Consider the following 18,957-nt stretch of genomic DNA (forward strand, 5'->3'; position numbering starts at 1 on the left):
ACAACCCGGGGACAGCAGGGAAGCCCCAAATTTGGGGCTGCAGCATCTTTCCAGGTGGGGTGAACACTTTCATCCGTGCAGAGATGGGAAAGAACAAGAGGCTCCCATCTGTTTTTTCTGTTTGCTGGGTGGCAGTGGGCACAGAGCACTGGATCAGCTCTGTTTATATTGAAGATTGCTCGTTGGAGGGGTGTGACACAGAGAGATGCGATATCCCCAGCAAGGCATTCCAAGGATATTCCCGACCTGTCCGCAGCGCAGGAGCTACGCCTGGTGAGAAGCATCACTCGAGCATCCCTCCCAAGCCGCCCTGTCCAAAGCACCCCCTGCCCCCGAGCCGCAGCGCAGGGCTGGGAAGGGACACGGGGGACACGGGGGGGACCCGAGCGGGGCCGGCCCCGGGCACACCCCGCCCCGGCGGGGCGGGCCGAGCCGCCAGCCCCGGGCCGAGGGCTGTAAAAGCGGGGCAGCGGGGCCGGGCAGCAGCGAGCCACAGAGCGGCCGGGGCTGCGTGCGGAGCGGGTGAGCCGTGCCCGGGACACCGGGAGCGCACCGGGAGCGGGGCAGGGAGCCGTGCCCCGGGACACCGGGAGCGCACCGGGAGCGGGGCAGGGAGCCGTGCCCCGGGGAACCGGGAGCGCACCGGGAGCGATGCCCGGGGAACCAGGAGAGGACCGGGAGCGGGGCAGGGAGCCGTGCCCCGGGACACCGGGAGCGCACCGGGAGCGATGCCCGGGACACCGGGAGCGCACCGGGAGCGGGGCAGGGAGCTGGGAGCTCACCTGGAGCGATTCCCGGGGAACCGGGAGCGCACCGGGAGCGGGGCAGGGAGCCGTGCCCCGGGACACCGGGAGCGCACCGGGAGCGGGGCAGGGAGCCGTGCCCCGGGACACCGGGAGCGCACCGGGAGCGGGGCAGGGAGCCGTGCCCCGGGGAACCGGGAGCGCACCGGGAGCGATGCCCGGGGAACCGGGAGTGCACCGGGAGCGGGGCAGGGAGCCGTGCCCCGGGGAACCGGGAGCGCACCGGGAGCGATGCCTGGAGAACCGGGAGAGGACCGGGAGCGGGGCAGGGAGCTGGGAGCTCACCTGGAGCGATTCCCGGGGAACCGGGAGCGCACCGGGAGCGCCCCGGGAGCGCGCACGGCGCACAGCTGAGCATCCCCGCGCTGTCCCGCAGGTTGCACCAAGTGCCAGGATCGCTGCACAAACGAGCAAAACGTCGTCCGAAATGGCAGCCGAGGTGAGGGGAGCTTGGCTTTGCTCCGGGTCCTTCTCTGCTCCGTTTGGAACGGGTGGGATCGGCATCCCTGGGAGGGTTCAGGAAAGCTGACCGTGTGGTCCTGAGGGACGTGGGTTAGGGGTGGTCCTGGCAGCGTTGAACTCTCTCATCTTGGAGGTCTTTTCCAACCTTAATGATTCCGTGAGTGGTTTTCCTGCGTTTTCAATGAAAAAGGGCACAGCGAACGTCTTTGCTGCAATAAGCCACCGTCCCACCTCTGATCCCGGCAGCGAAGATGTACCTGGACACCTCTTCCCACCCCAGCCCTTCCTCCCAGCAGCACCATTCACTCCCTGTCCCCTCTACCCACCACGGGGTGTAAATATTTGGGGTTTTTTTCCCCATTTCCCCCCACCCCGCGGCAGTTCCTGCGGACAAGCTCAGAGCTCCCTCACTCCGAGCCTTCATCCTGCCCCCGCAGCTCCCTCCTGCCCTTCCCTGCGCCAATCCTTAGGGAGAAGCGCCGCTGCTGCCGCGGTCTCTGCCCGCTGTCCATGGTTCCGCGCACCCGCCGAGCCCTTCTGGGGCTGCTTTGGGGTTTTCTCGTCCCTTTTCATCTCATTCGAGTATTTGTAACACTGAAAGGCACCCGGGCCTCCCTTTCTGCAACCTGCTCCTTTGCTGTTTTTATCCCAATTTTACGTGACAACGCCGTGGGCTCTAGAGCTGCTTCAAAGGGTGACTTCAGACACTTCACAGCTACAGGAGTGTTTTAGGGCATGTGGTTTGTGCTGGCCCACAGCTTCTTGTCAGCTGAATATTTTCTTCTAGTCTCCCTAAAAAAAGTGGGATTTTTTTAGTATTTCAAGGATCAGAGAACAGTGAAAACTGTACCCCTGATTCCACTACTTTTTTTTTTTTTTTTTTTTTTTTTTTTTTTTTTTTTTTTTTTTGGGTTAGGAGTCCCTCAAAGGGTCAGAGATCAGCAGCTGCCTTCAAAGAGAATTCCATGCTGGTCTTGCACAACATGCCCTGATGCTTATTTTCAGAAAGTCCTGCAGAAGTCAAATATCTTGGAGGATCCCCAAGCCAGATCTGTAACCTCAATTCTAGTGAAAGGGAAATGCTCTAAGTCCAAGGTTTGGCTTGTACAGACTGAATAAAACCATTGCTGAGATGCTCCTCAGTTTTACTTTGATAAAGATTTTTTGAGATTTTTCTTTGATTGAGATGGCCATGAACTGATTTTTAGGGGATATATCCATAAATCTGTGTCTCTTCATTTCTTGCAGGGGGACAAAATGATGGCAGGAAGGTTTGTGGGGAGCACAGATCCCATCATGGAGATGCTCAGCGCTTCCATTACTGTTGATCAGAGACTGTCTGAGGTGGACATCCAGGGAAGCATGGCTTATGCCAAAGCCTTGGAGAAGGCTGGAATCCTGTCCAAAACTGAGCTGGAGAAGATCCTGAGTGGCCTGGAAAAGGTATTTTTTCCCTTCACACACCTCTGTGTGTGCTGGAATGAATCTTTCCTTACCTGACAGCATCTTGCTGTTTTAAAGAGTGCCTGTAAGTGTCCTCGTGTCCTCTTCAGACTGAGCAGTCACTAGGAATCATTTCAGTGTGAAGTAAGAACATCCTTTTCCTGCTGCCATGTGGAATTTTGAGTCTGGCTGTCCAGCTTGGCAGGAAGCAATGCATAGCAGGTGTAGGGGGGGAAGAGGAGGCAGCAGAGAAGTGCTTTTATAAAATATCCATTGTTGTTGTTCACTCGCCCTGGAGTCTGTGCAATGTTTTATAGCAAAAGCTTTGTGGAAGACGCTAAAGAAATCACTAACATTTAAGCTCAATTTTTCCTTCTAATGCTTAAATCCTCCATAACACTGCAGGATTATCACGGATGGGAAGGTGAATCCCACCAATAGTATGGAACATCAGGATGCAGTGAACAGCCTGAATGCCAGAGTTTGCACGAGACTCCTGGAATGCCAGGAGCTGGGATTTGCTGGGGACACTCACAGCCCCAGACACAGCAGGCTAACTGTGATGTTTCTGCTGTTTGCAGATCTCTGAGGAATGGTCCAAAGGAGTCTTTGGTGTGATCCAAACCGATGAGGATATCCACACTGCCAACGAGCGCAGGCTGAAGGTTTGGCTCCTCCAGCCTCTTCTTCCTGATCCTCTGCCTGACATTAAGGGCTTGTCCCTCTGTCCCTCTGTGAAATCCCTTTGGAGCTGCTGGCACTCAACCCCCTGGGGCACAGCCAAGGGTCTCCACACCCGTTTTTGGGCTGTACAAGCACAGAACCCAAAGCTGCCCTTCCCCAGAACACATCCCATGGTTACTCACAGGATCCTTCCAGGCAGGGAGATGTGCTGATGTGGATTGTCCTGTTTAGAGCACAGAGATCCTGACAGAAATCCTGCTCTTGTCCTCAGGAGCTGATTGGAGACGTGGCTGGGAAGTTGCACACTGGCAGAAGCAGGAATGATCAGGTATGGACAGAATCTTTTTGTTTCTCCTTCTGTATTCCTCCTCTACCTCACTTCAGGAGATCTCAGCCCAGAGCGGTCTTTGGATCTCTTCCTGGAGAGCAAGAAATGCTGACATTACCACAGAAATGTGACCAAATGATGAGAAGAAGAGGCACATTCCCATCACATAGCACCAGGAGGGGTTTGCCTTGCTATGACTGTATCTGTGACATTCTTTGTGGCCTGAATGTGGCCAATCTCCCACAGGTTGTGACTGACCTGAAGCTGTTCATGAAGAATTCCCTCTCCATCATCTCCACGCACCTCTTGCAGCTCATTAAGACCCTGGTGGAACGTGCTGCCATGTGAGTCCTTTCACACAGTCCCAATTTTCTATAACTTTGGCCTTTTTGGGGCAGGACAATCTTTGGTTTGTCCTTTGTCTGACCCCACTGGGCAGCAGCAGGGTCTCCTGTGCAGGGAGTTACAGCCAGGCAGTTTGGGGTAGCCCAGGGGACACAACAGCCCTTTTTTTTTCAGAGTTCACTTCACAGAATTTCTCAACCCTCAGAGAAACTTTCCTTCATGCCTAGCAAAGGAGTTGAGACGGGAGGTCCACAAAATATTTTGTAAGGCACCAAATCCATCTGAAGGAGTAGACAAGATGTTTCAGGTTTTTCTGTAGGAGAAAAAACTCAGCTGTTTTACCTCCCTGTCTAGCTCTGCTCCTCACACTCCAGACCTGAGGTGGGCTGGGGAATCCTTGCCTGCCACAGAGGGGTTGCTGCTCCAGGCAACTTTCCAGGGAGACCCAGGGCAGATTCACTACTCTGGGATAGCCAAAACCAGTGTGCTTGGCTTGGAGGCTGACAGGAGATGGACCACTTTCAGCACAACACAGGCTAAAGATGCTCAGTTTGTGACCTTGCCAGGAGCTCTGGTGTGTCACTGTCCCTGTTCCTGCCCTCCCTGCTCTCTGCTGCTCACCTCTCTGCCCTTTCCCTCCCAGAGAAATCGATGTGATCCTGCCTGGCTACACCCACCTGCAGAAAGCTCAGCCCATCCGATGGAGCCAGTTCTTGCTCAGGTGAGCTCCTCCCACCCTCGGGGCCCTGCTCTGCTGAGGGGACAGCCAGGGGTGGTGACAAACCAGAGGGAGCCCCACAAACTGGAACAGGAATTCCCAGTGTGCTCTGACCAGCTGGGAATCCAAGCATGGATTGGGAAGTCCCTGTTCCCCATCCTTTGGCCATTCTCACCTCCTGGAGTGGGAGATTTTCCAGCTTCATCTCCCTGTTTCATCTCTCCTGTCCTTCCCCAGCCACGCTGTTGCTCTGACCCGTGATTCTGAGCGCCTGGGAGAGGTGAAGAGGAGGATCAATGTCTTGCCTTTGGGAAGGTATGTGTGATCACTGGGCCTTGCTTTGCTCTGCAAATATTACAGGGTTGCCTTCCCTGCTTCCCAAAGCTCAGCTTTGGATGGATAGGAAAGGAGGATTGCTTGATTTCTCTTTCTTTCTCCCCTGGCAGTGGAGCTCTGGCTGGAAACCCCCTGGAAATTGATAGAGAGATGCTGCGGAGTGGTAAATGTTGTCCTGGGCCTGAGGGGCATGGGAGTACCTGTCACATCTGGGAGGGAGGGAATGGCACCACAGTGCCCCATCCTGGAGCCAGAGCCTTTCATTTTCCAGGATTTTTGCTGCAGAGAGACAGGCAGTGCCAGTGAGGTGGGAGGAAGAGCAGCCCCTGTTGCATTCTGCCTGTCTGGGATCATAACAAAAGCCCCACTAAACATGTTTGTCTTCCTGGGACTGCTCAGGGGCTCACAGTTAACTCCTCTGGGTCAGCCTGGTGCATTCAGGCTCCTGTCAGGGCCAGTGTGAGCTCCTGTGTCCATCCCCTTCCTTGCAGAGCTGGACTTTGCTTCCATCAGCCTGAACAGCATGGATGCCGTCAGCGAGAGGGACTTTGTGGGTAAGCACAGCCAAAGCTTCCCAGCAGGGAGGGAAGCAGCTCCTGACACCTTTCCAGTCACTCTTCTTTAATATGGGGACTGAAATCCATCCCTAGGAAGTAAAACCTCACTCAGGGTTCCCTGGGCTGTCCAAGCACCTTTTCCTCTCCTGATTTCCTGCCTTTCCTGCAGTGGAATTCCTCTCTGCTGCCACCCTGCTGATGATCCACCTCAGCAAGATGGCTGAGGATCTCATCATCTACAGCACCAGCGAGTTTGGCTTCCTGACTCTCTCTGATACCTACTGGTAGGTTTTTGGTCTCTGGTGAGGAATTCTCCTCAGCTCTCCTCGCTGGGTGAGGCAGTGGTTGGGGTCTGTCTGCACGAGGCTGACCCAGCATCAGGAGCCTGGCACAAAGGCAGCCTCAGGGTGAATATTCCTCAGCAATGGTCACTTATTTCTGATCCCCTTAAGCAAGCCTGTGTTTAGCCCAGCAACTCCTGTCCAGGACCTGCTGGCAGAGAGAACTTCCTCCTGTGCTGGGAATGCTGCCAGAGCCTTTGCATGGCTGGGTTTGTAATTCCAACAGGGTGGCACAGCCACAGCATCCCTCACTTAGCCTGGCCTGCTGACACCAGCTCTGCAGTGGTTTGGAGGCTTTTCCTTTCTCTGTGAGAGGTGGGACTGTGTGGGAGCTCCAGACAAGGTGCAAAACCAAAGGCTTTGCTGTGGGGAAAATGAGAAACTCGGCACCCTCATTCACTGATTTCCTACACCCTAAACAGGAGTACAAGGAAAGGGGATTTAGAGGTTCCTTTCAGAGGGCAGTAACAGGGATTACAGCCAGAGACTTTTGCTCACTCCACACACCTTCCCTGCAGCTCTGGCAGCAGCCTGATGCCTCAGAAGAAGAATCCCGACAGTCTGGAGCTGATCCGCAGCAAAGCCGGGCGAGTGTTTGGACGGGTGAGCCCCAAAAGGAAGGAGGAGGGAGAGGAGACTGCTCCTATTTGGGCTGGAAAATCTGCTATTTCTTTGCCTTTTTTTCATAAAGAGCTGTGGGTTCTGGCCCTGCCCTGGGGCTGTGCTTTGCTCTGTTCCTCACTCCCTGCCTCTCCTGTTTCTCTCTGCAGTTGGCTGCAATTCTCATGGTCCTCAAAGGACTCCCGAGCACCTACAACAAGGACCTGCAGGTAAAGCCCTTGTTCCCCTCCTCACCATCTCTGAGCAGACACAGTCATCCCCTGCCCTTGTGCTATCCCTGAACTCCATTCCTGTGCACAGCCCCTGGCTGTGTGCTGGGAAAGGGGCTGAGGGAGGGGATGCTGCAGGTGACACCCTGAGTGCCATGGCAGGAGGCCCTGCGATCACATCCCTGCTCTGCTGCCTGGGCTGCTCAGCCTGGGGGGTTTTTGGGCTGCACCAGACTGGCTCAGAGCCATTTCCATCACTGTTCCAACACAGGAGGACAAGGAGGCTGTCTTTGATGTTGTAGACACCCTGAATGCTGTGCTCCAGGTTGCCACTGGAGTGATTTCCACCCTCCAGGTAAAGCTTCATCTTTTAAGTATTGAACATAGAGCACATTCTGTGAGTAACACAGGGGACAGGGCTCCAGACTGGTCCTAAAGTGAAAATTCTTCACTGCCTCACCCACTCTGTTCATTTTGGTCCCTCGTAGAGCTAATGTGTCCTGAAGAGGAGTTGATGATAGATAACATCTCCCTCTGCCTCTCCTTTCTGCAGATCAACAAGGAGAACATGGAGAAGGCACTGAGCCCTGAGATCCTGTCATCTGACCTGGCTCTCTACTTGGTTCATAAAGGAGTAAGTCCCAGAGGGAAAGCTGGAGCTGGGATTTCTTTGGATGCAGAACTACTCAGTGAGGAGGTGGGATGAGGCCCCAGGGTGATGAGCAGTCAACAACCATGAAAGCTGAAAACAAAACCTTTACATGCATATCAAGCAGTGCTACCTGGGGGACTTAATAGGAATTTACACCCAAATTAACATGATCATAATTTATTCCTAAATCCTTCCCTATTCCACCCCAGAACTGCCAGATTCAGCTTGCAATGCTTGACAGGGAAATATGCCAGCCAAAAAAGTAGCACATGCATTTTCCTCATGGAAAAGCAGCCCAGCTGCCTGGTCACTGACTGCCACCTCTGCTTCCCCCTGCAGATGCCCTTCAGACAAGCCCACATTGCTGCTGGCAAGGCCGTCCACCTCGCTGAGACCAAAGGCATCACCATCAACAATCTCAGCCTGGAGGACCTGAAGAGCATCAGGTTTGTGCCTCTGTTATTCCACTTCCCTGCACAGGCAGGGCTCAGCCTCCCTGATCTGCCTTCCCCAAAGCGCCTGGGCTGGGCTGCACCTCAACATCCTCCTGTCCTGAATATCACTGCTGCACCTGCTGGGGCTGAAACACTGCAGGGGGACAACATCACCTCCTGGTGATGGAATGGGCATGGGTGTGGGCAGGAGCTCTTGGGAGGGGCTGGAAGACACCTCTGCCCTGGGTGAGGGGTTTGGCTCTGAAGTTCCTCGGTGTCCCCTTGGAGCCAGCAGAAGCTCAGGAGCGTTTCCCATCAGGAAAAGGCTCCGTCCTCACTCCCTCAGGCTCTCCACAGGCACTGGGCCCGTGGAGCAGCCCAGAGCCCCCTGACACCCCCCTGTGCCCCCAGCCCCCTGTTTGGCAGCGACGTGGCGCAGGTGTTCAGCGTGGTGAGCAGCGTGGAGCAGTACACGGCCGCGGGCGGCACGGCCAAGGGCAGCGTGTCCGCCCAGATCGAGCAGCTGCGGGAGCTGCTCAAGAGGCTCAAGGAGCAGGCTTAGAGTGTGGGGAGAGATGCCGTGCCTGCAGCGGTGTGCCTGTGCCACTGGGCTGGAGTTAATAAACACTGGGGTGTCTGTAGTTCACTGAAATCCTGCTCTGGTGTCTTGGTTCTTTGGGGTGAGAATGGGTTGAACTCAGCCCAGGTTTGAAAGGATTTGGGTTTTCCTCCCTTCTCACAGAGGATGTGACTCTTGCAGGGGAGGCTGGTAGATGGGGATTGTCCCTTTTAACTCAGCAAAGTTCCTTTTCCACCCAGCCTTGCAAAGCTGGAGCTTTGCTCAGCCCCTTCTCCCCATGCTGAGGCAGCAGCACATTGTTGACTCAAAGCTGCAGGTCTGGAACACACACAGGGAACAGAAATAACAAAAGTGTTGCCTCACCAAGTTTGGGGCAAGGGCTGCAGCACGGGCAGGGCAAACTGCCAGCAGCTAAATCTCCATCCAAAGTACCCCAGGAGACACAGAGTGCTTGCACCTTTGGAGCATTTGTACTTCTAACACATGGAAGAAGGATAAGCAACAGCAAAATTCCCCCTTTCCAATTTCTCACCACTCTCAATCTCTCCTTATTCTGGCCTTAAAATAAATCTATTCTCTTGGCATTTAAACAGCACCTTTCAATTACCTTTCCACAAACCTCCTTTGTGTTTGCTCCCTTCCTTCTTGCTGTGTTCCTGTTCTGGCTCATGTCTCACTCTCCAGACTGGTCATCTGGCCAGGAAATCACTTTTGCACATTCAGCTACCAGGCTAAAGGAATAAGAAAGCCACAGGTCACACCAATACTCAACACCTGCAGTCAGAAAAGCAGAGATTTCCTCATTGCCCTCTCACAGTTCTTTTTCCTCCCATAAACTTTCTTGATCCATGCCACTCCCTTATTTTTGCTGTTTGTATTTTCTGGTTCCTTCTCTTCAGATCCTCAGCTGAACAGATTTTCTCTTCTCCCAGCAGCAAAAGTCTGGCTTTGTCCCTCATGGCCAGTGCTGGTGACACAGGGCCAAAATGAAAGGAAAAGGGAAGCAGCAGATTACCACATTTTAGTCTCTTACTTAAATAAGTAGTTTACAGTCACTGGTACTCCCCACCCATCCATCCTTTTCTTAAAATTGTGAAATATTTTAGATTGGAGGGTCCTGTGGATCTCCACAGACATTACAGAGTGTGGTCCATGGTGACTTTCACCATCATCCTCTGACTCGTTGGAATCTGGGTTTTGGTCTCAAATCCCTGCTCATTACAGGCCACAGGAAGGCATTTGAGCCAGGAATTCACTTGGGCTCATTATCAGTTGGGTCGTTCTGGATGTAAATCTTGTGCTCACCATTCTCCCAAACCCTTAGCAACCTCCCATCAAAGCTGGAGTATGGACATCCATAAAGGATGAACATGAAAAAACCAAACATTAAAAGTGAGGGACTCCAGAAGAAGAAGGAACCTGGCAACAAAACGGTTCAGAGTTTTTCTCAGTGCAGACAGTGTGATGGTCTGTGCATCCTCAAGCTTGCAAGTCTGAAAAAGAAATAATCATGAGTGGAAATGTTTGAGAAGCAGTGAACTAATTGCTGGCTACATACAGGGTCTGAGCCTTGTTCCGTATGGATACTGAAAGCACTACACGGGAAATCCAGCTGGGAAAGGACCTTGTGGGGCCGCCAGAGGCAGCTGGTGTCCCTGGCAGTGTCCTGCTGCTCCAGACAAAGACCCAAGGACATGGATTATGTTCCTTCCCAGCTCTATGACACCAAGTCTGGTTAAAAGACAGCAAACCTCGAAAAGATACAAGAAAACTGGGATGCCGCTCCTGAGCGTGCTGTGAGGCACCGGGACAAGCCGTGCCCCCGCCCAGCAGCACCGGGAGCGGGGCTGGCACCGGGACAAGCCGTGCCCCCGCCCAGCAGCACCGGGAGCGGGGCTGGCACCGGGACAAGCCGTGCCCCCGCCCAGCAGCACCGGGAGCGGGGCTGGCACCGGGGACTCCCCGCCCCGGCGGGCGGGACGAGCTGCGGGAGCGCCGGGAGCGGGGCAGGATTGGAGCTGGGACCGGGACCGGGACCGGGATCGGGACCAAGATTGCAGCTGGGACCGGTACAGAGGCTGGGATCAGACCAGGAATCCAGCTGGGATCGGGACCAGGATTGCAGCTGGGATCGGAGCCGAGATTGGAGCTGGGCCCGGGAGTGGAGCTGGGATAGAGATTGGAGCTGGGATCAGGATCGGGACGGAGCTGGGATCAGAACCGGAGCTGGGATTGCCTTTGGGACCGGGACTGCAGCTGGGACAGAGACCGGGTTTGGAGCTGGGATAGGGACAGGATCTGGGATCGTGACTGTGACCAGGATTGGGAACGGGACCGGGACCGGGACTGTGACCGGGATCGGGATTGGAGCTGGCATCGGGACCGGAGCTGGGACTGTGACTGTGACCAGGATCGGGACCGGGACCGGGATTGGAGCTGGGATCGGAACCAGGAGTGCATCTGGGATCGGGATCGTGACTGTGACCGGGACCGGGACCGTGCCCGGAGCCGCCCCGCAGCGTCCCCGCCCCGCAGCGGCCCCGCGGCGCGCACGGAGCCGGCGCGGCCGCGATGGCAGCAGCCGAGGTGAGCGAACTTTGCTTCCCCGGGGGTGCCGGGGGTGCTCAGCCCAGCGGAGCTGCCCCAGGGCCGCCGCGGTCTTGCCTCTGTCTCCTGGGAAAGGCCGATACTCGTGCCTGGGACTCGCGCTCCGCCACTTCCCAGCAGCTTGTGTAAACACTGCTCGGCACAAAAGCTGCATTTTCGGTTTCCTTCCCTGCCCCGACGTGACCGGGCACCCTGGCGAGTTCACGTTCTGCTCTCCAAATCGCTGCTCCACCTTCCAGGCAGTTTGTCATTGCCAGGCTGCACAGTCACAGCTCCAAAGAGTCCTGGAGATGCTTAAAATGAACATTTCAGCTTTGATTTCTGGACTGTAAATGTGTATGCTGCAATGTTTCTGCTGACATCCTTCTTGCTTTGATGGGAATATTTAAATACTGGGATACTCCTGGTCCCCAGTGCTGAGAATGGCCTTTAATTTAGCATTAATTTTGCTCCTGAGTGAACCAAATGAGTGTTGAGGAGCTCTAACACTTCTTTTTCAATTCTAATTCCCCTCTCTGCCTTCCCCCAGCTTTCTAACAACGCTGCCTTTTACACATGGCTACACCCTCTCTTCTGCAGGCTCTCTCCTGTTCTTTCAGGCACAGGGACATGGAAACAGTCACCAGGGAAAACATTTTTAAGGTTACTCAACAGTGTTTTGTCTGGCTGCTAAAGCCCTGGCACAGATTAGCTTCCAGCTGTCCTGCCAGCCCCTTGCTGTCCATGGTAGTTATAGTGACCAGCATGAGAAGAAACTTGCCAGTGGTGTTTAAAGAATCAAGTAGATTAGTAATTATCCACTCTACAATGCAGCTTTATTTAGTCCCTTCCTTCAGGTGGCCTCCAATTCCTTTTCGTGCCTGGTAGCACTGGAAAATTGCTTTTGAAATCTTGGATAAATTGTCTCTGCCCAAGTAAAATTCTTACCCACTTCAGTGCAAGCTTGGCAGAATGAAATCTTCTTGGGCTGTCTTACCTGGGCAAGAAAAAGGCTTCTGAGCTGACACAGCTCAGGTGAGGCCAGTCAGGCTCTGAATCACTGCTGGAGAAGCTCCCACACAACACACGCCCTGCTGTGGGCACAGCTGGAACCCTGCACAAACCTTCGGTCACCACTGAGGTGAGTGACAAGTTCCAGGGGCTGAGGTCACCACAGGAATCCTGGCTTGGATGGGAAAACCCCATTTTTGTTTCTGTGTTGGCCCACAGCTCTTTGTCAATCAAAGAACTGTTAGTTAAACAGCACTAAAAGGATTTAGAGGATATTAATTTCACCTTAATCTTACTGACTGCTTAGTTTTTCCTCCCTTTACAAGGCCTCAAACAGAAATGTGTGCTGGTGTTTCATCCGTCCCTGATATTAATTTCAAGGACTCCCAGCAGAGTCTTGCAGATGTAAAATATCTTGGAGGGCTCCTGGGCCAGACCTCGGAGTTCAGAGGTAAATAACACTGACAGTGATGTGTTCTCCAGCTCTTCAACCACTTACCAAAGGTCCTGAAGTCCAGGGGACTTTCTGGTCAGTGCTGGCACACTGAAAGGAGCTGAGCATAGGCTCTGTATCAGATGAATGGAACACTGGATGTTATTTACTGCACAGGATTTATCTGAAGTCATTAGGCCTCTTTAATTAGCTATTTTCTCTCTCAGGGGAATAAACTTTGGGGTGGAAGATTCAGTGGAAGCACAGATCCCATCATGGAGATGCTCAATGCTTCCATCAGCTATGACCAGAGACTGTCTGAGGTGGACATCCAGGGGAGCAGGGCTTATGCCAAAGCCTTGGAGAAGTCTGGGATCCTGTCTAAAACTGAACTGGAGAAGATCCTGGGTGGCCTGGAAAAGGTATTGCATTCCTTCAAAAACTGTCAGGTGAAGGAATGGCTCCTGACCTGAGAGCAGCATCCCTGGATTTAATAACTCCTGTGGCTGACCGGTGTTTCTGCTGTTTGCAGATCTCTGAGGAATGGTCCAAAGGGGTCTTTGTGCTGAAACAAACTGATGAGGATATCCACACTGCCAATGAGCGCAGGCTGAAGGTTTGGCTCCTCCAGCCTCTTCTTCCTGATCCTCTGCCTGACATTAAGGGCTTGTCCCTCTGTCCCTCTGTGAAATCCCTTTGGAGCTGCTGGCACTCAACCCCCTGGGGCACAGCCAAGGGTCTCCACACCCCTTTTTGGGCTGTACAAGCACAGAACCCAAAGCTGCCCTTCCCCAGAACACATCCCATGGTTACTCACAGGATCCTTCCAGGCAGGGAGATGTGCTGATGTGGATTGTCCTGTTTAGAGCACAGAGATCCTGACAGAAATCCTGCTCTTGTCCTCAGGAGCTGATTGGAGACGTGGCTGGGAAGTTGCACACTGGCAGAAGCAGGAATGATCAGGTATGGACAGAATCTTTTCTTCTCCTTCTGTATTCCTCTACCTCAGTTCTTTGATTGAATATTTTTATGCCATCTCTCTCATGCCTTGACACACTCCAGCCTGCATTCCCTTTAAATTAATGATGGCCTTAATGATGCTACAGTGATTCATCCACCCTGGGGAGTGGGATCTGCAGGGCTGCATCCTGCTGGTAAAACACCACAAAATTCCACTGACATCTCTGGAAACCTCCAGAACTCTGCTGTCTGGATGCACACATCTTTCAGGATCAGTCTTCCTCAGGATGATCAGCTTGTGTTGGTTGGGAATTTTCTGCTTCAAATTTGACAATATCTGACAAGTCCACTGAAAAGAAAAGATTTTGGTTCTGTCCATGGAAAGCAACAACAGTTTTCACAAAAGACCAGGGAGGCATTCCACAGGAGGAAGATTTCCCTTCCCATCATACAGCACCAGGAGGGGATAACAGTGCCAGGGGGGGTTCTGCTGAGCAATATTTGTTCAATAAATCTGTCCTGTTGTGCTTGGCCTGGCTGTGGCCAATCTCCCACAGGTTGTGACTGACCTGAAGCTGTTCATGAAGAATTCCCTCTCCATCATCTCTGCGCACCTCCTGCGCCTCATTGAGACCCTGGTGGAACGTGCTGCCATGTGAGTCCTTTCCCCCAATCTCTGTTTTCCATAACTTTGGCTTTTTTGGGGCAGGACACTCTCCTGTGGCCCTGCCCTCCCTGCTCTCTGCTGCTCACCTCTCTGCCCTTTCCCTCCCAGAGAAATCGATGTGATCCTGCCTGGCTACACCCACCTGCAGAAAGCTCAGCCCATCCGATGGAGCCAGTTCTTGCTCAGGTGAGCTCCTCCCACCCTCGGGGCCCTGCTCTGCTGAGGGGACAGCCAGGGGTGGTGACAAACCAGAGGGAGCCCCACAAACTGGAACAGGAATTCCCAGTGTGCTCTGACCAGCTGGGAATCCAAGCATGGATTGGGAAGTCCCTGTTCCCCATCCTTTGGCCATTCTCACCTCCTGGAGTGGGAGATTTTCCAGCTTCATCTCCCTGTTTCATCTCTCCTGTCCTTCCCCAGCCACGCTGTTGCTCTGACCCGCGATTCTGAGCGCCTGGGAGAGGTGAAGAGGAGGATCAATGTCTTGCCTTTGGGAAGGTAAAGTTTGTTTTTTATTGTGATCCTTAGCCCTCACTTTGCTCTGAGATAAAGACAAGAGGCAGATCTGTCCATCCCCTGAGCCACTGGGGCTTCTATTCCATGGACACCACAGCCCAGCTTGCCTCTCCAAAGACTCTCACCATAGAAATATTTTTCTATCCCTCCTTGAAAAGCAAGGATTACAAGGCTTCCTGTTTGGGAAAGAAAACCTGGTTTAGTCCAGAGTTAAGGGTTTGATGAACCTCAGACAACACTGTGAAATCCAAGTGAACTGGGGGAGGGAAATCTTCTGAGAGATGTCATCACTAGAGCTCAGTTTTGGTTGGATATCAGTTTGGATATCATGGCTGACTTCTGGTTCTTTCTCCCCTGGCAGTGGAGCTCTGGCTGGAAACCCCCTGGGAATCGATAGAGAGATGCTGTGCAGTGGTAAACGTCTCCCTGGGACTACTCATAATATCTGGGATTTTGGGCAGCATCAGCACATTCCCCGAATGTTATTTTGGATGCGCTAAAGCACTTGAACAAGGGGGTGGAGGGTAATGAATAGATGACAAGTTACCTCCTCTGGGTCAGCCTGGTGCATTCAGGCTCCTGTCAGGGCCAGTGTGAGCTCCTGTGTCCATCCCCTTCCTTGCAGAGCTGGACTTTGCTTCCATCAGCCTGAACAGCATGGATGCCGTCAGCGAGAGGGACTTTGTGGGTAAGCACAGCCAAAGCTTCCCAGCAGGGAGGGAAGCAGCTCCTGACACCTTTCCAGTCACTCTTCTTTAATATGGGGACTAAAATCCATCCCTAGGAAGTGAAACCTCACTCAGGGTTCCCTGGGCTGTCCAAGCACCTTTTCCCCTCCTGATTTCCTGCCTTCCCTGCAGTGGAATTCCTCTCTGCTGCCACCCTGCTGATGATCCACCTCAGCAAGATGGCTGAGGATCTCATCATCTACAGCACCAGCGAGTTTGGCTTCCTGACTCTCTCTGATGCCTACAGGTAGGTCTCAGCTCTGGGCAGCGAGCTCCTTCCTCAGCCTCTCCTCCTCAGCTCTCCTCGCTGGGTGAGGCAGTGGTTGGGGTCTGTCTGCACGAGGCTGACCCAGCATCAGGAGCCTGGCACAAAGGCAGCCTCAGGGTGAATATTCCTCAGCAATGGTCACTTATTTCTGATTCCCTTAAGCAAGCCTGTGTTTAGCCCAGCAACCCCTGTCCAGGACCTGCTGGCAGAGAGAACTTCCTCCTGTGCTGGGAATGCTGCCAGAGCCTTTGCATGGCTGGGTTTGCAATCCCAACAGACTCCTTGTCTGCAGGGTGGCACAGCCACAGCCTCCCTCACTGAAGTCACACTAACACTTAGTCTGACCTGCTGATATGACCCTGGAGGGGCAGCCCCCTTTTAAGCTTCTCTGTGAGAGGTGGGACTGTGTGGGAGCTCCAGACAAGGTGCAAAATCAAAGAGCAACTGTCAGTTCACCAATTTCCTACACCCTAAACAGGAGAACAGGGAAGAGGGTCCTACACATTGCTTTTGGAGGGCTGGATCAGTGATGATGTGTGTGTATGGATGAGGGTTTTGCTCATCAGTGCACTCCACTCATGTCCCACCCAGCACTGGCAGCAGCCTGATGCCTCAGAAGAAGAATCCCGACAGTCTGGAGCTGATCCGCAGCAAAGCTGGGCGAGTGTTTGGACGGGTGAGCCCCAAAAGGAAGGAGGAGGGAGAGGAGACTGCTCCTATTTGGGCTGGAAAATCTGCTTTTTCTTTGCCTTTTTTTCATAAAGAGCTGTGGGTTCTGGCCCTGCCCTGGGGCTGTGCTTTGCTCTGTTCCTCACTCCCTGTTTCTCCTGTTTCTCTCTGCAGTTGGCTGCAATTCTCATGGTCCTCAAAGGACTCCCGAGCACCTACAACAAGGACCTGCAGGTAAAGCCCTTGTTCCCCTCCACACCATCTCTCTTGCTGGCTGGAGGAGTCAGCAGAGCTGGGCTGCTCAGACTGGGGGGTTTTTGGGCTGCACCAGACTGGCTCAGAGTAATTTCCATCACTGTTCCAACACAGGAGGACAAGGAGGCTGTTTTTGATGTTGTAGACACCCTGAATGCTGTGCTCCAGGTTGCCACTGGAGTGATTTCCACCCTCCAGGTAAGGATTCTTCTCGTTCTCTCACTATTCAACATTATCATGGTCCATATTCTGTGAGTATATACAGAGAGCAGAGCTCCAGATTGTTCCCAAATAAAAACTCCTCAGTGCCTCACCCATTCTGCTTATTTTGGTCCCCTCTGCCAGCTGCTCAGAGCATTCTTTTAGAGCTCCAGATGAATTCCCCTCACCCTGACCACTAACATGCCCCAAGGAGGAGCTGATTGTAACGTGTCCCTGGGATCCTCCTCCTGCAGATCAACAAGGAGAGCATGGAGAGGGCGCTGAGCCCGGAGATGTTGGCTACTGACCTGGCTCTCTACCTGGTTCGGAAGGGAGTAAGTGCCAGAGGGAGAGCTGGAGCTGGGGTTTCTTTGGATGCAGAGGAACTGAGCTGAGTTCTGTCTGCTCTGTCCCCTTCCCACTGCAGATGCCCTTCAGACAAGCCCATATGGCCTCTGGCAAGGCTGTCCAGCTGGCAGAGACCAAAGGCATCACCATCAATCACCTCAGCCTGGAGGAGCTGCAAAACATTAGGTTTGTACCTCTGTTATTCCACTTCCCTGCACAGTGACTTCCCTAATCTGCCTTCCCCAAAGCGCCTGGGCTGGGCTGCACCTCAACATCCTCCTGTCCTGAATATCATTGCTGCTCCTGCTGGGGCTGAAACACTGCAGGGGGACAACATCACCTCCATTCCACTCCAGCAGGCTGGAATGGGCATGGGCAGGAACTCTTGGGAGGGGCTGGAGATACCTCTGCCCTGAGCACGAAGCCCCCAGCGGGGTTTGGCTCTGAAGTTCCTCGGTGTCCCCTTGGAGCCAGCAGAAGCTCAGGAGCGTTTCCCATCAGGAAAAGGCTCCGTCCTCACTCCCTCAGGCTCTCCACAGGCACTGGGCCTGTGGAGCAGCCCAGAGCCCCCTGACACCCCCCTGTGCCCCCAGCCCCCTGTTTGGCAGCGACGTGGCGCAGGTGTTCAGCGTGGTGAGCAGCGTGGAGCAGTACACGGCCGCGGGCGGCACGGCCAAGGGCAGCGTGTCCGCCCAGATCGAGCAGCTGCGGGAGCTGCTCAAGAGGCTCAAGGAGCAGGCTTAGAGTGTGGGGAGAGATGCCGTGCCTGCAGCGGTGTGCCTGTGCCACTGGGCTGGAGTTAATAAACACTGGGGTGTCTGTAGTTCACTGAAATCCTGCTCTGGTGTCTTGGTTCTTCAAGAGCTCACCCTCCCTCTTCTCCCCAAGAAGCCACCAGCACTTCTTTTGCCATTTCCAATAACTTTTAACCTTCACACTTCAGCAAGTGACTGAAAATAAATAGAAGTGAGCAAGCAGGCAATAAATAAACAAAAGCAAGCAAGCAGTAATAATAAACCTAAGGTGTGCTTAAGGGAGGTTTAGGTTGGACATCAGGAGGAGGAATTCCTTCCCAGAAAGGGTGACCAAATGTCAGAACCGGTTGTGCAGGGAGGTCAAATCACCATCCCTGGAAATATTTAAGGGAAGAGTGGACGTGGCACTCAGTGCCCTGCTCTGGGTGACAGGGAGGTGTTGGGTCACAGGTTGGACTTGGTAACCTCAGAGGTCTTTTGTGACCTAAATTATTCTGTGATAAATAAATAAATAAATAAATAGTGTAAATAAGCAAGCAAATTAATAAATAAGTAAAAGTAGGTGATAAATACATTTAAACCCCTGAGTAATAAATAAGGAGGAGAAAGGGGAGGGGAGGGGAGGGGAGGGGAGGGGAGGGGAGGGGAGGGGAGGGGAGGGGAGGGGAGGGGAGGGGAGGGGAGGGGAGGGGAGGGGAGGGGAGGGGAGGGGAGGGGAGAGACCACTCGCCTCTCGATGGAATGCAGCGATCCAGGACAGAGCCTGAAAGGAACACTCGTGGCTTTGTCCGGAGGCGGCCGTGGGACAGGACCCGCTCCCTGTCGGGCTCTGCAGTCGCTCATCCCGGGGCGGGGACCCGATCGGGACCGGGAGCGTGACAGGGATCGGGATCGGGACCGTGACAGGGATCAGGATCGGGACCGTGACAGGGATTGTGACAGGGATCAGGATGGGGACCGGGACATGGATCGGGATCGGGACTGTGACAGGGACCGGGACAGGGATCGGGACTGGGAACATGACAGGGATCGGGACCGTGACAGGGA

At 53.8% G+C, this 18,957-nt stretch overlaps 2 protein-coding genes across 6 annotated transcripts; both read left to right on the forward strand.

Annotated features, from left to right (window-relative positions):
• Positions 1–484: 484 nt before the first annotated feature.
• On the forward strand, positions 485–8,585 carry LOC110482095 (argininosuccinate lyase). The gene is made up of 17 exons (XM_077787623.2): positions 485–522; positions 1,180–1,242; positions 2,514–2,708; positions 3,290–3,373; positions 3,664–3,720; positions 3,967–4,064; positions 4,709–4,786; positions 5,021–5,098; positions 5,230–5,282; positions 5,611–5,673; positions 5,846–5,960; positions 6,536–6,620; positions 6,788–6,847; positions 7,119–7,202; positions 7,401–7,481; positions 7,839–7,945; positions 8,345–8,585. The coding sequence occupies exons 2-17, from the start codon at positions 1,231–1,233 to the stop codon at positions 8,493–8,495; spliced, it is 1,401 nt and encodes a 466-aa protein (XP_077643749.1). The 5' UTR covers positions 485–522; positions 1,180–1,230; the 3' UTR covers positions 8,496–8,585.
• A 1,904-nt stretch (positions 8,586–10,489) lies between these two features.
• LOC144247248 (argininosuccinate lyase) lies at positions 10,490–17,989 on the forward strand. Of its 5 annotated transcripts, XM_085557457.1 has the most exons (18): positions 10,490–10,582; positions 10,924–11,099; positions 12,437–12,561; positions 12,771–12,965; positions 13,076–13,159; positions 13,450–13,506; positions 14,061–14,158; positions 14,279–14,356; positions 14,591–14,668; positions 15,048–15,100; positions 15,312–15,374; positions 15,547–15,661; positions 16,274–16,358; positions 16,526–16,585; positions 16,721–16,804; positions 17,062–17,142; positions 17,235–17,341; positions 17,749–17,989. In XM_085557457.1, the coding sequence occupies exons 4-18, from the start codon at positions 12,819–12,821 to the stop codon at positions 17,897–17,899; spliced, it is 1,341 nt and encodes a 446-aa protein (XP_085413583.1). In that variant the 5' UTR covers positions 10,490–10,582; positions 10,924–11,099; positions 12,437–12,561; positions 12,771–12,818; the 3' UTR covers positions 17,900–17,989. The 5 variants fall into 5 exon arrangements, with proteins under 5 accessions (XP_085413583.1, XP_085413581.1, XP_085413582.1 ...); XM_085557455.1 differs by lacking the exon at positions 12,437–12,561; XM_085557458.1 differs by lacking the exons at positions 10,490–10,582; positions 10,924–11,099 and adding an exon at positions 12,057–12,240.
• The last annotated feature ends 968 nt before the right edge of the window (positions 17,990–18,957 follow it).

Source organism: Lonchura striata, chromosome 19 (genome assembly GCF_050655825.1).
Source record: "Lonchura striata isolate lonStrDom1 chromosome 19, ASM5065582v1, whole genome shotgun sequence".
In the NCBI taxonomy this organism is placed as follows: Eukaryota; Metazoa; Chordata; class Aves; order Passeriformes; family Estrildidae; genus Lonchura; species Lonchura striata.